The sequence below is a fragment of the Cyprinodon tularosa genome, unplaced genomic scaffold, assembly GCF_016077235.1.
Source record: "Cyprinodon tularosa strain WSP-4 unplaced genomic scaffold, ASM1607723v1 ctg681, whole genome shotgun sequence".
NCBI classification, from domain to species: Eukaryota; Metazoa; Chordata; class Actinopteri; order Cyprinodontiformes; family Cyprinodontidae; genus Cyprinodon; species Cyprinodon tularosa.
Window position 1 is genome coordinate 176,344 of NW_024039431.1, and position 21,286 is coordinate 197,629.

At 44.5% G+C, this 21,286-nt stretch overlaps 2 protein-coding genes and 1 non-coding gene across 3 annotated transcripts in view; 1 reads left to right on the plus strand and 2 right to left on the minus strand.

The window, feature by feature from the left end:
* Positions 1–9,661, minus strand: part of LOC119771606 (CLIP-associating protein 1-like) — a 44,309-nt gene extending 34,648 nt beyond the window's left edge. The window contains exons 1-7 of the mRNA XM_038267696.1: positions 9,327–9,661; positions 8,561–8,886; positions 2,688–2,766; positions 2,131–2,234; positions 1,968–2,059; positions 1,798–1,873; positions 545–642 (exon numbers count right to left, since the gene is read on the minus strand). Coding sequence (XP_038123624.1) covers positions 545–642; positions 1,798–1,873; positions 1,968–2,059; positions 2,131–2,234; positions 2,688–2,766; positions 8,561–8,779 — 668 coding nt within the window. The 5' untranslated portion in view covers positions 8,780–8,886; positions 9,327–9,661. The remainder of the gene's footprint in view (positions 1–544; positions 643–1,797; positions 1,874–1,967; positions 2,060–2,130; positions 2,235–2,687; positions 2,767–8,560; positions 8,887–9,326) is intronic.
* Positions 3,955–4,083, plus strand: LOC119771624. The gene has a single exon (XR_005279170.1). It is a non-coding gene; the product is annotated as a U4atac minor spliceosomal RNA (small nuclear RNA).
* Positions 9,662–11,351: 1,690 nt separating the features above from the next.
* On the minus strand, positions 11,352–19,967 carry clcn4 (chloride channel, voltage-sensitive 4). The gene is made up of 12 exons (XM_038267713.1): positions 19,807–19,967; positions 19,583–19,737; positions 19,399–19,498; positions 18,154–18,341; positions 17,955–18,077; positions 17,668–17,874; positions 15,918–15,998; positions 15,134–15,679; positions 14,869–15,055; positions 14,393–14,791; positions 14,105–14,321; positions 11,352–11,984 (listed from the first exon to the last, which is right to left on the minus strand). The coding sequence occupies exons 1-12, from the start codon at positions 19,820–19,822 to the stop codon at positions 11,894–11,896; spliced, it is 2,310 nt and encodes a 769-aa protein (XP_038123641.1). The 5' UTR covers positions 19,823–19,967; the 3' UTR covers positions 11,352–11,893.
* Between the last annotated feature and the right edge of the window lie 1,319 nt (positions 19,968–21,286).

Sequence of the window (21,286 nt, forward strand, 5' to 3'; positions counted from 1 at the left end):
CTCCCTTTGAACAGGAAGAAACCTCCAGCAGAACCAGAACAATCGTTAGGCTAACAGCTGTTCACTGAGTTAATTAAGTCACAAATAATGTCTTAGTTTATTACGAACAGGAAGACCGCAGCAGAAATAGGCTTTAAAATGTTTGACACTACAGCTAAGCTAACGTTAGCTTCAGTGTTTATAGTGAGGAAAGTGAGGCTTTAATAAACTCTGATTTGAACAGATGAAATTAACTTTCGGTGTTTATAAAAACGTCAGCTGATGACAGAGATGCTGGATTCAGAATGAAACGGTTAAAGACAGCAGAGCTTCGCCTGAAGATGCTTTGCTAACGTTCGTAGCCACAGCAGGAAAGAAAACAATGGAGAGTGTTTATTTCCTCAGGATGGCTGAGCCACAGAAAGTGGTCCGGAGGAGAGGAGGAGGACGGACCGCCGGGTGCCTCCTCATGCCACATTCAAAGTGTCTGAAATAAAACTCATCACTTTGGGAGCATCCTGCCTCCATGGTTATCATTCTGTTAACAGAGAGCACTTGAACGCACCGTGACTGAGGCAGCCCCTTCTTTCCCAGGTCGATCCTCACTCGCTCTCCAACATGGCGGTAGATCTCCACCAGACAGGACATGGCGGCGTCACGGACCTTCAGACCAACACAGAAACACAGCGGAGGGGTTAAAGGAGACACCGTCTGGCTGCACATGAGCCATGGGAGAAATTTTCATATTTAGTTTCATCAATTCAACATCAGAATCATTCAGGATTTTTCTGGGAGCTTTATGCTTCAGAAATGAAGCTTTTCCAGGATAGACATTATTTTAAATACATAAATAAATTATTCATATTATGAGAATAAAGTCATAAAAAGTTCAGGGGGTTTTCTGGGAGCTTTCGGCTTCAGGAAATAAAGCTGGTGGGCGCGGCTTCCTGTCCTGAACAGGAAGTCAGGCGGCAGTGATGACAAACGTCTGCAGCCAATCAGGAAACAGGAACAACCGGATCATCCAACAGGACAGCGAAGGATCGGATCCCAGCGGGAACTGATCTGCAGCTTCTTCTGGCGTCACTACTGAGCTGCAGTGTTCAGGTTTCACCAGCAGAGGGAGCTCAAAGATAACTAGTCGGCCTCTGAAACAGATGAACTGAAACTAAAAACCTGAATCTCTGCGCTTTGATCGGGGTGTTTCTGTGCAAAGCAGGAAAAAACTAAAAGATATAAATAAAAAAAAGTGTAATTATTATAATAAAATAAAAGCATGTAAAAAATAAATTAAAACAAAACACAACTAAAGATAAAAACAGATGAAGGGAAAAACAAAATGAAAATATAATCATAAAAATGTAAAGAAAATAATGCCCAAAATAAATCTATTGTAGATCTGGTAAGTCTGAGTCCTATGTATTCACATAGATCTATTCTTCCTAAAAGGTTTCCTCTGGTTTCTGGTTCATCAGGTGAAACTGAAGCTCCTGATCCGTCACAGACCCAGTCCAGAGCGGCGGCCCAGTCCCTGCTGGGAGGACCTGACCTAGGGGGCGCTGTTTGGAAAGTTCAGCAGTCAAACAGCAATATTTATGCTTATTAAGCGCATTTTAAGAGAAAAATAAGGAGGTTATTTTTTCCAAGTATTCATTGATTTATAAAAATATCACTTTGTTCAATAAATGAATGAATACTTGGAAAAAAAATAACCTTATTTTCCTCTTAAAACGCTAAATAACCATAAATATTGCTGCTAATGTTTTTCTGCCTAGCTTCCCAACGGCGCCCCCTAGCGGCGGCCCCACAGCGTCCTACCTGGCTGGTTGGGTCTCCCAGCAGGTTGCAGATGTGAGGAACGATCTTATTCAGCGTCAGACTCTGGGAGCCGAACCTGAAACAAAGAGCAGAGCGGGAGGTGAGGCGGCGGCGGCGATGGCGGCGGCGGCGGCGGCGCTTCTGAAACGGCTCCTCCTGCAGCCACTCACACGTTGAGGGTGGAGATGAGGCAGAGGCAGAGTCCCTCTCTGGTCCGGACGTTCTTGTGTTTGAATCCTCCCATCATGCGCTCCCACACATACTGCAGACACACAGCAGGTTTAAGCAGCGCCGCTGATCCGGCCCGGGAACCAGAACCGGGTCAGAACCTACCTGTGGGTTAGCTGACTGGTCCATGATCTTCAGCAGCAGCGCCTGGTCCTGCTCTCGGACCTGGTCCTTGGAGTCTCCCAGTCGATCCATCAGACTCGGCAGGACTGGGACCACAAGCAGAGACGGTCAGATGGTGCATTCAATGACAACTCGTAAACTGGGGTTCCAAACTACAAACTTTTTTATTTATTTCTTATAATCTATATAATTTCCTTCAAGTTTCTTAAATTTTATCATTTTATTTTAATTATTAATCAATATCTGGTCAATAAAATTTTTATTCTATTTCCCAAATAGTTATTTTCATTCATGTTTTTTTTAAATCACTTTTAATTATTTTGATTTCATTTTAGACCAATCATCTAATTTAATTATTCATTTAATTGAAATCAGCTTAAATGGGACCAGAACCAGAACTTTGCTCCAGATCGGTCACTTTTTATCTAATTATTACCGTAATAACTGCCTTATACGGCTGCAGTTTGCTGCAGCTACTGCTGCCCTGGAGTTGACCAATCAGAGGAGACTGTGATGTCATCGGCTTTAGAAGTTCTCACCTGTTCCCACCTGCGTCCTGAACCTCTCCTGCAGCCGGTCCACCAGAGCTGACAGAACCTCCATGCCTAACAGAACCACCTGGGACAAAAACAAACCGTCATCCAGCTGGAAACCATAGACTTTATATACATGCTTAGAGGGCGGCCATCTTGGATCAGATCACAGTTCATCAGCAGCTGCCAGAATAAATAGGAGGGACCTTTGATATCATGCTAATCACAGGAAAGACGAGTCAGAGTTTATATTACAGTAATCTCTGACATGTTAGAACACCTTAAAAGTTATTTATTAAATGACCTTTCAGTTAGATTAATATATTTATTCAGATTAAAATGATTTAACTGAAGTCAAACTGGATGAGATAAATGCAAAGTTATATAGTTTGGAACGAAATATAAATATGATAAACACAAAGTTTTATATTATTATATCATAATATAATTTTTTTTACAAATATTATATATTTATAAGGTATATTATTAAGGTATAATATTATTATTCAGCACTTTTAAGGATTGCCCTTTGATAATGAGTATTATTATCTATAGAGAAATTTTTGTTGTAATTTACAATAGAGAATAAAGTTATTATTTTGTTTTATTTAAATGAATTTTGTTAATTTTTATTTTTTTTTTGTCAGACTTAATTTTTTGTTATTTCATGAATGGAAAATGTATGTTGTGTCTAACTAAAGGCGTTTTTATCTAAACTTCTTCCAAAACTCTTTTCTTAATTAATTATGCATATGTGAACATTTGTTCTTTAATCAGTTAATTTGTGTCATATATAACATATTTATTTATTCATATTATAAAATTAGTTTTGGTTTTTTGAGTGGTTGTGATATGTAAGAGATTATTGTAATATTATCTCTGACTCTTTCCTGTGATTAAATGAGATCTAAGGCGCCTCCTGTTCATTCTGACAGCGGCTGTCTGAACTGTGGTCTGATCCAAGATGGCTGCCATCCAGGCACGTCGGCCAGCGTCATAAGAGCGTAATGTCTAAGCTGGAAACACCCTCTTAACCGATACGGCCAATAGGAGCAGAGCAATGCCGCAAAGGACGCTGGGTAATGAGCACATAACAGCAAAAAGACATGAAAAAAACTACAAACCGAGCTGAAGGACCGACTTTAAAGCAGCAGGAACAGATCATAAAGGAGGAGGCTGCCAGTCTGTGGCCGGGAAATGGCTTTAGGATCGGAACCATGACTGAGAAAGAAGCTCACTCTGCTCTAGAACCTCTCTAAGACTCGTGGGCGTAACCTTCCTTGTCTCGGGGTGGTTCGGGAATCTCAATGAACGTATAGTGAGAGTTTCCCTGCTAACACCGAATCAACACATTCGCATCACCTGAACGATTCAGTTCGGGAACGGTGCAATTTTTGGAACAAACATCTGTGATTCACAGAGAAAACAAACGTAAAATAAAAAGATATCATTATTCCGGAAATGCCAGAAAAAATCCACTTCAAAATAAAAGCAGCGCATGTCATCAGCCTTTCATTTTCTCTGGGGTTATAATTTCTTTAATTTGCTTTTATTTTCTTCAGTCTATAAATAGGGTTCAGATGCAAACATTTCCATCTGAATTTTTTGAATCTGATCAGGAGAACCTGGGAGCTGTTCCTCCATGATGACCTCCTCTCCCTGCAGCTGGACTGCAGTTAGCCTCTGTGGCCACCAGGAGGCTAACTCTGCTCCCAGCTTGCTTCTGTGGGCGCGAACGTGATTCGGTGGCGCCATCTTGGGGCGGTCGACAGCTCCGCTCAGTGTAATGTGTTCAGCAGGAGCAGAATCAATTTTAATAAACTTTAACTTTCTGAATATTAAATTAGTTTTCACTGTTTTGTTTTTGTTTTTTGCTGAAAACAAATGTTTGAGTTTATTTAAATATTCTTAGCGGGGTTAAGAGTCATAAAGTACTCTGATAGGATGGATGCATGTTGCAAAGCACAGCCACTTATACATTTTTATTTTTTATAACTATATACACCAAAATATTTAAACATGTATACACAAATATATATGCACATCTCTCTCTCTATATATATATATATATATATATATATATATATATATATATATTTTATCTGTCACTTATCCAGTTATTTTTATACTTTTTAAGGTCAAAATTTTAGTGACCATTTTTGCTGTAATCTTTTTGCTGCTGTAACGCCACGATTTACAAACTGTGGGACAATAAAGGGATTTCTATTCTATCCTCTATCTATCTATCTATCTATCTATCTATCTATCTATCTATCTATCTCTATCTATCTATATATATATATATATATTTATATATATATGCTGTTTATTCAGTAATGTAAAAGCTCTGATTACTACACCAAGTTATCTCTCGAACCGTCCGTCGATTCAAACTAGAATACGCTGCAGTGCTGAGGCTAGAGCAGCAGGTTGACCTCCCCAAGATGGCGGCTGTAATTCCGGAGCAGAGCCAGTCAAAGCGGGTCTAGTCTTTTGTCTATGGTGGCATCTGTCCCTCTCTCTCCTCTCAGAGCAGCTGACTTCCTGTCAGGCTGTAAACCGGTCACAGAGGGAAGGAAACTGGGCTGATGGGGAAGTTAATCAGGCTCAGCCGCCTGGGAGGAGCTCCGTCCTCCTTCCAGCAGACTGATCCGTCTACCAGAGGACGGATCTGTCCCACAGCTCAGAACAGGTTCTGAAGCTGCTGGTTCGGTGGGAATAAAGACGACCATCAGAAGTTCTTCCTCCCCCTGATGATCCAGCTTTGATCCTGAACTGGAAGCTTTAACGTTCCTCCAGCTGCAGAGAAATGATCTAGACCCACTGTCAGAGCAGGAGACACCTAACCATGGACCTGTAGCGTCCACAGCCAGTGGACAGAGACAGCAGCCAGTGGACAGAGACAGCAGCCAGTGGACAGCAGCCAGTGGACAGAGACAGCAGCCAGTGGACAGCAGCCAGTGGACAGAGACAGCAGCCAGAGACAGCAGCCACAGGACAGAGACAGCAGCCAGAGACAGCAGCCAGTGGACAGAGACAGCAGCCAGTGGACAGAGACAGCAGCCAGTGGACAGAGACAGCAGCCACAGGACAGAGACAGCAGCCAGTGGACAGAGACAGCAGCCAGTGGACAGAGACAGCAGCCACAGGACAGAGACAGCAGCCAGTGGACAGCAGCCAGTGGACAGAGACAGCAGCCAGTGGACAGCAGCCAGTGGACAGAGACAGCAGCCAGAGACAGCAGCCACAGGACAGAGACAGCAGCCAGAGACAGAGACAGCAGCCAGTGGACAGAGACAGCAGCCAGTGGACAGCAGCCAGTGGACAGAGACAGCAGCCAGTGGACAGCAGCCAGTGGACAGAGACAGCAGCCAGAGACAGCAGCCACAGGACAGAGACAGCAGCCAGAGACAGAGACAGCAGCCAGAGACAGAGACAGCAGCCAGTGGACAGAGACAGCAGCCAGTGGACAGCAGCCAGTGGACAGAGACAGCAGCCAGTGGACAGCAGCCAGTGGACAGAGACAGCAGCCAGAGACAGCAGCCACAGGACAGAGACAGCAGCCAGAGACAGAGACAGCAGCCAGTGGACAGAGACAGCAGCCACAGGACAGAGACAGCAGCCACAGGACAGAGACAGCAGCCAGTGGACAGAGACAGCAGCCAGTGGACAGAGACAGCAGCCACAGGACAGAGACAGCAGCCAGTGGACAGCAGCCAGTGGACAGAGACAGCAGCCAGAGACAGCAGCCAGTGGACAGAGACAGCAGCCAGTGGACAGAGACAGCAGCCAGTGGACAGCAGCCAGTGGACAGAGACAGCAGCCAGTGGACAGCAGCCAGTGGACAGCAGCCAGTGGACAGAGACAGCAGCCAGAGACAGCAGCCAGTGGACAGAGACAGCAGCCAGTGGACAGAGACAGCAGCCAGTGGACAGAGACAGCAGACAGTGGACAGAGACAGCAGCCAGTGGACAGAGACAGCAGCCAGAGACAGCAGCCAGTGGACAGAGACAGCAGCCAGTGGACAGAGACAGCAGCCAGAGACAGCAGCCAGTGGACAGAGACAGCAGCCAGTGGACAGAGACAGCAGCCACAGGACAGAGACAGCAGCCAGTGGACAGAGACAGCAGCCAGTGGATGCTGCATTAGACCAAAGGGCCACAGGGACAGAAGGTCTCTGCTGGAGGACAGCTGGCTGCTAGGCATCATGGGACGTGTAGTTCTAACACAGAGAAATCACACCCTGACTCCTCACCCAGAACTACAACACAAGGAATGAATGGATGAATGATGGATGAATGGATGAATGATGGATGAATGGATGAATGATGGATGAATGATGGATGAATGCATGATGGATGAATGGATGAATGATGAATGGATGAATGATGAATGGATGGATGAATGGATGAATGATGAATGGATGGATGAATGATGAATGGATGAATGATGGATGAATGGATGAATGATGGATGAATGATGAATGGATGGATGAATGATGAATGGATGAATGATGGATGAATGATGAATGGATGGATGAATGATGAATGGATGAATGATGGATGAATGGATGAATGATGGATGAATGGATGAATGATGAATGGATGAATGATGGATGAATGGATGAATGATGAATGGATGAATGATGAATGGATGGATGAATGATGAATGGATGAATGATGGATGAATGATGAATGGATGAATGATGGATGAATGATGGATGAATGATGAATGGATGAATGATGAATGGATGGATGAATGATGAATGGATGAATGATGGATGAATGATGGATGAATGGATGGATGAATGATGAATGGATGAATGATGGATGAATGGATGAATGATGGATGAATGGATGAATGATGGATGGATGAATGATGGATGAATGGATGAATGATGAATGGATGAATGATGAATGGATGGATGAATGATGAATGGATGAATGATGGATGAATGGATGAATGATGAATGGATGAATGATGAATGGATGGATGAATGATGAATGGATGAATGATGGATGAATGGATGAATGATGGATGAATGGATGAATGATGGATGAATGATGGATGAATGCATGATGGATGAATGGATGAATGATGAATGGATGAATGATGAATGGATGAATGATGGATGAATGGATGAATGGATGATGGATGGATGAATGGATGAATGAATGGATGAATGGATGATGGATGGATGAATGGATGAATGAATGGATGAATGGAAGATGAATGATGGATGGATGAATGGATGAATGGATGAATGAATGGATGATGGATGGATGAATGGATGAATGAATGGATGAATGGAAGATGAATGATGGATGGATGAATGGATGAATGGATGAATTAATGGATGAATGGATGCATGGATGAATGATGGATGAATGGATGATGAATGGATGGATGAATGGAAGATGAATGATGGATGGATGAATGGATGAATGGATGAATGAATGGATGAATGGATGCATGGATGAATGGATGAATGAATGGATGGATGAATGGATGAATGGATGAATGAATGGATGAATGGATGGAAGATGAATGATGGATGGATGAATGGATGAATGGATGAATGAATGGATGAATGGATGGAAGATGAATGATGGATGAATGAATGAATGGATGAATGGATGGATGAATGAATGGATGGATGAATGGATGGATGAATGGAAGATGAATGATGGATGGATGAATGGATGAATGGATGAATGGATGAATGAATGGATGAATGGATGGAAGATGAATGATGGATGGATGAATGGATGAATGGATGAATGAATGGATGAATGGATGGATCTTTAAACCACACTCTGAAGACCAATGAGCAGCTAATCCCAGAACCAGTTTGACCCGTTAAAGAGTCCAAAGCTCACCTTGTAGTTGCTGGAGTTGACCCAGGAGCCGGCCAGGGCGTCCACCATCCTGTCCAGCAGGTTCTGGTTCTGGTCCTGGTCCAGTCCAGGACAGCGCTCCTGGCTGAGGACCAGCTGGCTGATCTCCTGACCCACCTGCAGCCTCCTGCCCAGGTCCTTCTGTAGAAGCAGCTCCAGCAGGGACTCCATGCTGCTCACCTCCTCCTCATCCTCATCCATGGCTGCTCCTGGTTCTGGTTCCGGTTCTGGTTCTGGGGTCTATCACAGTGAGGCGTCCTGCAGAGGAGGGACGCTCCTCATCCTCCTTCCAGAACCTGGTTCTGCTGCTGGACAGTAACCGGCTAGTTAGTAGGTTAACTAGTCGGTATCCATAGATCTGGACCTGCTGATAAATCCTATAGTTAAGGACTAACTATTAACTAGTCAGCAGGTTAACCTGCAGGTTAACCCATTAACCCTGGATCCAGACCAGCAGCTTCTAGCTAACACATGTCTAGTTAGGAATCTTTATTCTAACTATAAACAGTTAACCAGGTTAACTAGCGGCTTTACTGAGTCTCCTCCCTGATCAGAACTACCAGTCTGGTTGTAACCTATAAGTTACTCTGTGATTTAACTCTCACTAGCAGCTGGTTAGCTGGTAAACCTGCAGGTTAACCACAGAGCAGCTAGCTGCGGCGGCTAACTGAGCGGCTAGCATTGCTGTTAGCATTCAGGGCTAACCGGACTAGCATGGATCCACAGCGGCTCCGTTAGCGGGACCTACCTGTCTGTCCGGCTCAGTGCGGTGGTTATTAACCCGGTGAGCGGCTCCTGGCTCCTGGCTCTGGAACCGGATGGACGGAGCGGATCCCTGGAAGTAAAGCAGCCCGGAGAGGCGATGCTGCCTCTGGCCGCAAACTACCGTTACTTCCCTTCAGTGGCCAGCAGCTCCCCACCGTTCACCTCCACAAACCAACACCGACTCTGCTTCAGTTCATCAGAGGCTGAACTTTAGCTTCACTAACGCCGCATTAGAGGTTAATAACCGGAGGATCAAAGATTTATCCATAAAACTTTAAATATTTTAACCCGCAGAGTCAATGCAGCCGCAGAACGATGACACCTGGTGGCTGAAATGAGACACTACACTCTACATGAGGCGCTTCTGTTTTTTTATCTAAAGCTGCAACTTTTTCTTTAATGTATGAAAAAAAAAACTGTAAATATGTTTTTGAAGTATTATTTCAATTTAATATGAGAAAAAGGGGGAAATGTCAGAATTCTAACATTAAAGCCAAAATTCTCAGGCAAAAGTCAGAGAAAAAACATAATTTTGAGACTAAAGTCAGAATTCTGAAGGGTGGAAAAAAAAATCAGAATTCTGACTTTTTTCCCATATTAAGCTGAAATTAAATTTAAAAATCAATTACCTTTTTATTTTTTCAGTGGCCCTCATCCTCTTCCATACATTTCTGCCACTCTGTTAAAATATTATATAAATTGTCTCATTATAATAAGATAGTATCTCAAAATTATGATATATCTGATTATACTTTAAAAATGTATTTTATATTTTAACAGTGGGGGAATAATGCAACCAAGAAAAAACAAACTGATAAATTATGAATCAATAATGATGATTAATAACCATGTAACTAACTGATGTAAACATAACTAATAGTTTTATAGTCAGTGACTTTCCAGATAAAAAGAAAACCTTTGGAAAAGCTAAACACTGACAGATATGAGATAAAAGATTATCTAGCTGCTTCAGGTTGGTCCAGTTAGAGCCACAGAATGATTACTGGAAATGGGTCAGCCATGGCTCCCAAAGGTCCACAGAACATGCAGATTAGGAAATGTGGGTCATTTTTAGAGGCCGCTGTGACATCACTGAAGAGGACCATTGGAGACTGCAGATTAAAAGATTTCTGGCGGTAACTCAGGTTCCCTGCTAAAGTGACCGATCAACTCCTGCTTTCACTGCAGGGAGTCTGCGTCATGGAGGACGGCGATCCGATGATCCCGGTCAGAACTCCTCTCCAGGTTCTTCTCTGGTCCACAGGTATTTTAGGATGCAGGAAATACGGGATGATTGGATGGAAATGATTAAGAAGCAAAAGGAAAAAAAATGTTTCCAGTAATTTAAAGTTAGGAACTCTTCAAATTTTTACTTTAAACCACAAACTTTAGAGCATTTTAATGGAGCCTCTAAATAAAACCCAATTCTATTCAGTGTATTTCTATAGCTCCAATTCACATCAGGTCACTGTATAGATCCAGTTCACCAGATCATCCAGTCAGATTGATTCAAAGTTTTCTATCTAAGGAAAACCAGCTGATTGCATCGACTCATTGACTCTTCAGCAATCCCTCACACTAAGCATGCTTGTAGCGACAGTGGAGAGGAAAAACTCCCTTTTAACAGGAAGAAACCTCCAGCAGAACCAGGCTCAGTGTGAGCGGCCATCTGCTGAGGCCCACTGGGGTTCAAGGAGACAGAAGCAGACATAGAAAAAGGAAAAAGGGGTCCCTATGTCCTCCAGCAGTCTAAGCCTATAGCAGCAGAACTATAGAGATAGATCAGGATAACCTGAGCCACTCTAACTAGAAGCTTTATCAAAAAGGAAAGTTTTAAGCCTAGCCTTAAAAGTAGACAGGGTGTCTGCCTCACGGACTAAAACTGGTAGTTGGTTCCACAGGAGAGGAGCCTGAGAACTAAAAGATCTGCCTCCCATTCTAGGAACATCAGGAACGATGCTCCTTTTTTAATGTTTAATGAGTTACAGAGATCAAGATCAGACGAAGAACTCTTCATTCAGACGTTTATTCTTTTACATTTTTACAAATCTGGAAACAAAAGTGCAAAGGAGTGAGTTCTGTCAGAGCAACGGTTTGGATGATCTGAAGATTAGCTTCGTTTTAGGTTCACAGGGTTAAAATCCCTCCACTCTTCCACAGACTGTGTTCCAGTTCATATGCAGCATCAGCAGCTTCACCACAGAGAAAAACACCACAGAGAGGAACCAAAGATGAACACTGAGGTGGAGGAGTGGCGTCTGGAGGCGGGTGGAGCTAAATCACCTAAGAACCAAGCTGCTACAGGCGAGCGTCAGGATCAGCAGGTCGTCCAACGATGGCATCAGAAATATGGCAACAATCAAACTACAGGAAGGCAGGATCACATCCATACATGTTAAATAAAGCCATGAAATAATGCTGATAAAATGAACTAAACTGGTCCCAGTTATTGACCTCCAGCCATCACTGGTCCCTCTCCTTCTGCTTTAATGAGGAAGCAGGAGGATGATGATGCTCGGTGAGGGGGGGGGCAGCTCCATCAGTCTGTGCTCAGTTAAACATGATGGACTCTGGATCCTGGTTCATCATCTGGGCCATGTGGCGCAGGACGTCCTTCTTGGTGATGATGCCCAGGAGACGCCTGCAGGGACAGTTTATCACAGTTACTACTTAGACCGAATTAAACTATCTAAAACTGAGACTAAACACAAATATCCGGACTATTAATTAAATCTCATTAACAGAATAAGTTTAAAACTGAAAAATTAACCCCTGCAGGGCAGTATACAAGCTGATATCTGATTACAGAAAGGACCAAAGCACAGTCACATAGTGTTTCATCCACACACCTTTCAAAGTGGGGCTTTAAAATTTCTAAAACATGTTTCAAAATATTTTTTTTTTTTCACAAAAACTGAGATTAAAGTCAGAATTCTGAGATTAGAAACGGGATTCTGACATTTATTCCCATATTAAAGGGAAATAATATGTGAAAAACATGTTAAATATTTATATATATATTTTTTTAGTGGCCCTAATGCTCTTCCGTAGAAATGGGTTTCTGTACATTATAGACAAAGTTGCAGCTTTAAAGAAAAAAGCCCTGCGGGCCCGGTACCATACGACACCTGCTCATGTTTATCTATTTATAGAAATGGCCCAAGCACAGTCACATGGTGTTTCATCCACACACCTTTGAAAATGGGGCTTTAAAATTTCTAAAAAAAAAGCCTGGCGGGCCTGGTACCGTAGAGACCTACGGAGCCCCTGAAGGGACATGGAGGGAAAAAAAAAACTTTTGCGAGATCCCGCAATAGTTTATTTTTTGAGAGATCCCGCAATACTTTTGTGAGATCCCGCAATAGTTTTGCGAGATCTCGCAAAAGTATTGCGGGATCTCACAAAAGGTTATTTTTTGCGAGATCTTGCAAAAGTTTTGCGGGATCTTGCAAAAGTTTATTTTTTGAGAGATCTCGCAATACTTTTGTGAGATCCCGCAATACATATGCAGGATGTCGCAATACTTTTGCGAGATCCTGCAATAGTTTTGCGAGATCTCGCAATACTTTTGTGAGATCTAGCAATAGTTTTGCGAGATCTAGCAATAGTTTTGCGAGATCTCGCAAAAGTATTGCGGGATCTTGCAAAAGTATTGCGGGATCTCATAAAAGTTTATTTTTTGCGAGATCTCGCAAAAGTTTTGCGGAATCTTGCAAAAGTTTATTTTTTGAGAGATCTCGCAATACTTTTGTGAGATCCCGCAATAGTTTTGCGAGATCTCGCAAAAGTTTATTTTTTGCTTATCTATTTACAGAAACGACCAAAGCACAGTCACATGGTGTTTCATCCACACGTCTTTCAAAATGGGGCTTTAAAATTTATAAAAAATGTTTCAAAATAATTTTTTCCAAGTGCTTTTTGTTTTATAGCTGCATAAACAAATAAAATGTGCTTTAAAATCCCACCTGACATGTGACTCTGCAGGAGTAATGCAACAGCAGGTATTGATCTTTAGCCCCGCCCCCTAATGGCCGCCATCATTGGAAACTAGAGACTCAGACCTTTCCAAGGAGGGGTCAGAGGTCATTGTGGGACCATTCAGACCATTTTTCCCATAATTTTGCCACTTTAGACATTGCGCTGAAATCCCATTTCCTCCTATCACTCTACTCACTAAAACCTTTATGGAACAAACATCCATAAACTGATTCAGTCCAGATTAGCTTGAGTTCTAGTCCAGATGTGGATCTATAAAGTCTGAGGTTCATCCAGAGTTTCTCATGAGCTTCCATGGTTTTTATTTTGGAAAACTTCCTATTTTGTTTTCATTTTTTCTTTGTTTAATCACCTATAAATCAGACGGGGTGACATTTAAAATAGTGGTTCCACCTGGAAAATATTCCTAAATGCCTTTCTGTCACACAAATAAAAACAATTCTATTTCCAATTTATAGGTTGGGAGCTGAAATTGCTTGAATTTATGTAATTTCAGGTGGAAATTGCTCCTAAGACCCTCTGGGCTTAAAGGGTTAAGTGACTATTTTAAAAACCTGGAACATATAAATAGATATACTAGTCTTTGGCCACTAGATGGAGCTGTTTCACTCCTTAAAAAAGGAGTTTATTTCGTTTTTCCACTATTATTTTGAATTTTTTTTGCAGATTAAATAAAAAAGGTAATAAAAAGCATAGACTAAAAGATAAAATCTTTAAACTTCAAACTGTAGTGATTCCTCTATTATCAAATGAAGCCGGACTGACCCGCTCCGGGTGACCAGGCACTGCCGGAGGCCCAGTTTACGGAAGATGTCCACCACCGTCTCCATGGGGGTGTGGTCGGTGACGGTGAAGGGGCTCAGGTTGAGGATGCGCCGCAGCTTCAGCGGCTGAGGGTTGCTGGCCGGCAGCTGCGGTGCGTCCTCGGTGAAGTACACCACGGAGCTGCTCACCACGCCGTCCTGCTTCTGCCGCGCGTTTTCTAAAAACAGATATCATGATTTCCACCTGTAGGAAAACACAGATCCGTGCCGGTCATGCTAAGACACGTACTGATGGCGAGGGTGAGGTCTCTGCGTTGAACGAAGCCGATCAGCCTCTCCGACTCCCGGGACACGACCACCGGGAAGCCGTTGTAGTCCGTGTCTTTGATGAGCGTCTCCACATCCTCCACGGTGGTGCTGTCCTGCGTGAGGACGGCCAGGGGAGGGTCGTTCCGGCGGGGCCGCATCACGTCGGTGGCCAGGGTGCGGTGCGTGAACTCGTCCCTTACGTCCAGGTAGGGGTAGCCGTTAAGCTGGATGTGAGACTCGTAGATGCCCTCCTTCCCAAAGGCGTCAGCCACCCACTTACTGGTGACGGCGGCGGCCATGAGAGGGACGATGTACTCCAACCCGCCCGTGAGCTCGAACATGATGACCACCAGGGAGACGGTCATCCTGGTGACCCCACCTGAACAGATCCAACAGAGGTAAGACGCGGACGAGACGTAGAGCCTCTCAGAGTGTCTCTAGTGTTTGTTGACTCACCCAGACAGGCAGCGGCGCCCACCATGGCGTACAGCCCCGGCGTGACGCAGTCTGCGCCAGGCCGACACCAGTTCTTGAAGATAATCCAGTCATGGTGGTGGTACGCCATCTGCTCCACGGCGATACCAACGATGCGCCCAGCGATGGCTCCCACAGCCATGCTGGGAATGAAGAGTCCGGATGGGATCTGGGAAGGATGGGAGAGGCTAGGTGGGTTATCGGCTAAATGACTGAAAGGACACCTGAGGACCGGACCGGAGCAAACCTTCATGCCAAAGGTGAAGATGGTGATGACGATCTTGAAGATGAGGGCGAGGGTGAGCTGCCACATGGCGTTGTAGACCCCAGGCCCGGCCGGGCGGTCTGGAATGTCGTCCACCGGCCGACTCATGTTGGGATTGCTGATGTAGTCGCAGAGCTGGGAGGACTCCAGAGCGCCGCAGTCGTTGAAGAGCTCCGAGATGAGCTCGCTGGTGCTGCGCCGGGTGTACGGGTTCGGGTACGCCAGCAGGGTGGTGATTCCCGTCACGGCGATCACCTCCAGGACGGGGTACTTCCCCAGCTGGGTGGTCTTCCTGCAGCGGCACCAGGCGATGTTGGCGCGGATGAACAGCGTCCCCCAGAGGCCGCCGAACACCCCCAGCAGGATGAAGGGGACCAGCTCGGCCATGTACCAGGGGGTGTGGTACTCCACATAGAACAGCACCAGGCGGCTGTTTCCAAACGGGTTGATGGAGCGCAGCGTGAAGGCGGCGACCAGAGCGGCAAAGAAGGAACGCCACAGGGTCTTCAGAGGGAAGTAATAACTCACCTGCAGGAGAGAAGCAAAGGGTTTAGACCCGGGGAGGGCAATTCCAGTTCCTGATTGTCGGTACCCTGCAACTTTTAGATGTGCCTTTGGTTCGACACACCTAAATCAAGTAATTTGATGATTGAGAGAACTGACTGCACGCTGAGGAGGTAACCGTTTGATTCAGGTGTGTTGGACCAAGGATAGATCTTAAGAGAGAGAACAAAGTGAGATCTAGAGAAAACAGATCCTAACCAACCTCTTCCAGGCTGAACAGAACGCCTCCAATCGGGGCTCCAAAGGCCACCGAGACGCCGGCCGCCGCCGCCGCTGACAACACCTGCAGGGTGACGACACGAGAAATGAGAAACTGACTTTACCGCACAGGAGACCAGAACTTTATATCATTATTTTATTAATAACTGTAGGGTTTATTTCCTTTTCTCTCTGCTGAACAGATTCAGTTCGGTTGTTTATGTAGAGATTTTTATGTCTCCTCGTCACGCTGCCGGTTACACCCATATCCCCACCGTGGGACCATAAAACCCTTTCTTATCTTATCTTATCATCTTCAACAACAACAGACGTTATTTTATTTCAGTTCGTTTATACTGTAGATTCTCACAGAGGACCTTAGAACGGGGACTGGAAGTCGAGGTTTTTGCCAGACAGCAATACAACTTTATACGTTTGATCACATCTGAATGAAAACAGAGACCTTCTTCTGACATATAAAACCCGAAATTACCAAATCTCCTTCTGATATCAGAGAACGGATGGTTCCTTATGTTCCTAAGAGAAAAGTTCTGTCTACTTTTAAGGCTAGGCTTAAAACGTTCCTTTTTGATAAAGCTTCTAGTTAGAGTGGCTCAGGTTATCCTGATCTATCTCTATAGTTCTGCTGCTATAGGCTTAGACTGCTGGAGGACATAGGGACCCCTTTTTCACCATTCTGCTTCATTCTATCTCTATAGTTGCTGGTGAAGATTCTCAGTCAGGTCATAGTCGTTCCAAAAAAGTAAAAAATAAAAAAAAAACAATCCACTGGACTTTGTTTCCAAGTTTTGAAGACGTTTTGCTTCCCATCCAGGAAGCTTTTGGAGTTAGGAAGCTCTAACGACCCCCCCTTTCAGAGACATTGACAGGTATCCTGTATTACAGGCTAAAAAAGGAGCCAAACAACCCCCATTCCTAAGGAGCGGGTCCAGTTCAGTTTGCATGTTTTTAATCCAAAACAAGGTTTTGTTTTTGGTCAACCCTATAAAGTCTAGAACTCAACGATATTCCTGACATTTTGAATTGAAAAAGCTTCCTGGATGGAAGAGAAACGTCTTCAAACTTGGAAACAAAGTCCAGTGGTCTGTTTTTTTTTTTTTTTACTTTTTTTGGAATATCTGTATAATTATGCTGCTATAGGCTCAGACCGCCGGAGGACATAGGGACCCCTTTTCATCGTTCTGCTCTCTCTGCTTTTTCTCATAGTAGCTTCATCTGGTCTGTTCCTGTTTGGCTGTGACTCCATCCTGGAGAGAAATATCAGCTGTGCTGCTGCCATCAACACCTTTGTTTCTAGATGATGGAGCTTGGCCTGTTTTCCAGTGTAGTCCTGTTTCTCTCCTAGACGTAGCTATGGGCTCAGCTTTTACTGGGATCTGCTCTCTTTCATCATTTGGCATGAAAACTGGCTTAGAGCTCTAGATCAGAGCTTCTATGCTTCTTTTTCTATGTCTGCTTCTGTCTCCTTGAACCCCAGTGGGCCTCAGCAGATGGCCGCTCACACTGAGCCTGGTTCTGCTGGAGGTTTCTTCCTGTTCAAAGGGAGTTTTTCCTCTCCACTGTCGCTTTGGACAGAGTCAGAAAAACATGACGATCAAATATTTTTCCATCCGTATCAAAGTTCTGCAAAATGAAAATTTAAAAAAACCTGCGAATTTCACACGGAACCGAATGCTACAGTGAGACGGGTCCAAATGGACCCATCAGAACCAGCTAACACGGCAGCAGCTCACCTCCCGCCTCTTGCCCTCGTTCTTGCTGTACTTGGAGAAGAGGCTGCAGAAGAGGTTTCCACAGCAACAGGCCACGTGGACCAGAGGACCCTCCTTCCCCAGGCTGAGACCCGACGACACGGCCAGAACCAGAGTGACGGTCTTTATCAGCAAGGTCCACTTCCCCAGGTATCCCCGGATTATAAACCCACTCAGGATGGTCTTAATCTGCAGCAAAGCACAACAGAACATTTTCCTCCTGACACCGATCCAAACACAGGACAATGAAGCAGACGCCGCTCGGGTACCTCTGGGATTCCTGACCCGCAGGCGTACGGGGCGAACACCCGGACCAGGCTCACCGCCAGGAAGGAGAACAGCAGCGCCCACAGGATGTACAGGAAGTAGTTCAGCAGGTACGCCCCGGCTCCCTGCAGATATGGAAACACACGTCAAAGCAAACCGGGACGCCATCAGGAACAACGCCCCCATCCGATCCGGTCTTACCTCGGTGTGGCCCGTCATTAGCTCCGCCCACTTCTGCCACTGTGGACACTTGTCCCGGTCGTCGAAGGTGGTCTGGTTGGACGTCCAGCAGCACTGCTCGTGGCTGTACCAGAAGGCCGAGAGGCAGACGCCCTCCTTCAGGTCCGTCATCCAGTCCACCGCCAGGTCGATCACACCGGCCAGCGTACCTGCAGGGCGAGACGACCCAGATCGGTACCAGGGGGCCGGGAGGGGGCCAGCGTGTTTTCATGGGGGCCCAGAAAAGCATGAAACAAAAAAAAACAGGGCAAGACATTCAAATAAGAGAGCTGCATGAAGGGACATTTCCATTCAGCTAGGTTAATTAAAATTCAAGGTCTTCCAATTGAAAATATTTATTTTTGGCCTTAAAATGTTCATTTGTAAAAAAAGTGAACTGATTTTTAAGTATCATTTTCGCTTAATATGGGAGAAAAAGTTAGAATTCTGACTTTAATCTGGCCTGGCTGTGTGTTTCCTGGACGGGGCCGCCTGTGGAGCTGGTTGACAGTTGCCTTTTGTATCTATGCTTCTTTTTCTATGTCTGCTTCTGTCTCCTTGAACCCCAGTCGGCCTCAGCAGATGGCCGCTCACACTGAGCCTGGTTCTGCTGGAGGTTTCTTCCTGTTCAAAGGGAGTTTTTCCTCTCCACTGTCGCTACAAGCATGCTTAGTGTGAGGGATTGCTGAAGAGTCAATGAGTCGATGCAATCAGCTGGTTTTCCTTAGATAGAAAACTTTGAATCAAACTGACTGGATGATCTGGTTGATCTGGATCTATAAAGTGACCTGAGATGACATGATGTGAATCGGAGCTATAGAAATAAACTGAATAGAATTTAAAATCTGTTCACTTCAGATGTAAAAATTAGAATTTATTTTTTATGTTTTGAAAAAAACAACCCACTGAAGCTATCACCTCATTGTTTTTAAATAATTAGTAAAATTGAAGGAGCTATCAGTAACTGTGTCAGATCATCATTAGCATTTCTTTGAGTATTATGTCTTTAGTACAGGGGCCATATCAGGGGCCATATCAGGGGCCAGGACATGATCTACAGGGGCCCCGGCCCCCGTGGGCTCCTGTCTAGAACCGCCCCTGCCATAGCGGTCCAGATGGACCACAGAACCTCTGACAAATGAACAAAGATGGCTGCTCTGGTTTCCGGTCTCTGGGCCGGTCCTGATGTGGTGGGATGGGATGAGCGGTAACCATGGTAACACGTACCAGACAGGAGGCCGATGAGCAGCATCACCACCCATCCAGACCAGGCGTCCAGGAGGCTCTTGATCAGCTCCCACAGGGACTCTCTGCTCTTACTGGTGATCTGCAGGTTAGACACACACACAGGGTTAGCTGGACTCCACGCAGCAGCCCCCACGCACCCTGCCCCCCCCCCCGGCCCGCGGACCTTCCTGTGCCGGTCCGTGTCCCTGGACTTCTCCCTCAGCCAGTCGATGGTGTGGAAGTCCTCGTAGGTCCCCACGTCCGGGAAGGGTTCGTCCAGGAAGTCCATGAGCGTCCCGGCGCCGTTCATCTCCTCCGTGGGAGTGGGAGCGCTGACACCTGTGCCCACGGAGGACATCGTTAAACCCCGCGTTGTTTATAGCGCGTTGCCATAACAACGGGCCTTACCTTCCGCAGCTTCCATGTTTCGCTGCTTCCGCTTGGTTTCCTGTTAGACCTGAGGAGGACAGCTGGACATCATGGAGGAAATCCACACAAACAAACCCACGGACGGGATCAGCGGCGTCACAGACTGCCGCAAAAGCCTGCCAGATCTCACGATACCTCCCAAATCTCGCGTTGTTTCAAACCTAGTGGCCTCTAGCAGCGAGATTAGCGATAAAAGCGGCTAATAGTTCAGTTTTTATGTAACAGCAGTGATATAAACACTTTATCCCGCTTTTTAAACATGAATGTTACAGTCGGTTTGAAATTAAAGCAACAAACAACAGCAGGACAAGAGAAACAGCTTCTTTCTTTGCGCGCTGACGTGATTTGAAGGCGCCATCTTGGGGCGGTCGACAGCTCCTCTCAGTGACGTGTTGAGCAGGAAGAGAATCAGTTTTAATCATCTTAAACTGAATATTGAAGAAATGTTCGATGTTTTTTTTTTTTTTTTTTGATGCTGCTGCTAAACATTTCCTGATTAGTCAAACCGATGCTAAAGTAGAACTTCACATGATGCTCCACATTCCTCATTTAAGGGAAGAAAGGGCTTCTTGTAGGAGTTTTTATAAAATACAACTTGTTTCTCGGAATTTTAGGATTTTATTCTCGAAACAGAAGAAAAAAAATCTCTAGCCTAGCCTTAATACTCCGTCGTAGCAAAGCACTCATACATTTTTATAACTATATACACAAAAATATTTAAACATGTATACACACATATATATGAACACATCTCTCTCTCTACATATATACATACCGTATATATATACTGTTTATATTTATGTATCTCTTTCTATTTATAAATATTCTGCAAAAATATTGTGAAATACTGTAAAAATATCCACAGTTGTATTGATTATTTATTCTTCAAATGCACAGTATTTATATTTGTAAAAATACTATAAAGTACAGCATTTTATTGGTCTATTTCTTATATTTATTTATTTGTATTTTATGTTAATGTTCTTTTTACACATGTTTTAGCTGTTTTTTATTTGTTTTTTTTTATCCCGTTTTATTAATATTTTTTCTCTACAGCACTTTGGTCAGCTGTGGTTGTTTTTAAGTGCTTAACAATTAAAAGTAGAATGGATTTTTTTTATTTAACTCTGTCACCTATTCTGTTATTTTTATACACCTTTTAAAGCTCCACATTTGTGTAATCAGATTTGCTGCTGTAACAGCACAATTTACCCCCTGTGGAACAATAAAGGGAGTTTCTATTCTATGTAGTGTATATCTGCTGTTTATTAAGTAATCTTAATCATCTTCCAAAGCTCTGATGCCTTCAGGAAGTTATCTTTCGAGCCCTGATGTCAACAGTCTGTTGATTTAAACAAAAATATGCTGCAGTGCTGAAGCATCCTTCTGTTCTGCTTAAACCAGTTGGTTAGGAAAGCAGGTCGACCTCCCCAAGATGGCGCCCGTAAATTCTGCGCCG

Coding starts and splice junctions, on each gene's coding strand:
- clcn4 (XM_038267713.1), bottom strand. Junction 19,499..19,582: donor ACACGGACCGGCACAGGAAG/GTCCGCGGGCCG, acceptor TCTAACCTGCAG/ATCACCAGTAAGAGCAGAGA. Junction 15,680..15,917: donor TTCTGTTCAGCCTGGAAGAG/GTTGGTTAGGAT, acceptor TCTCTCCTGCAG/GTGAGTTATTACTTCCCTCT.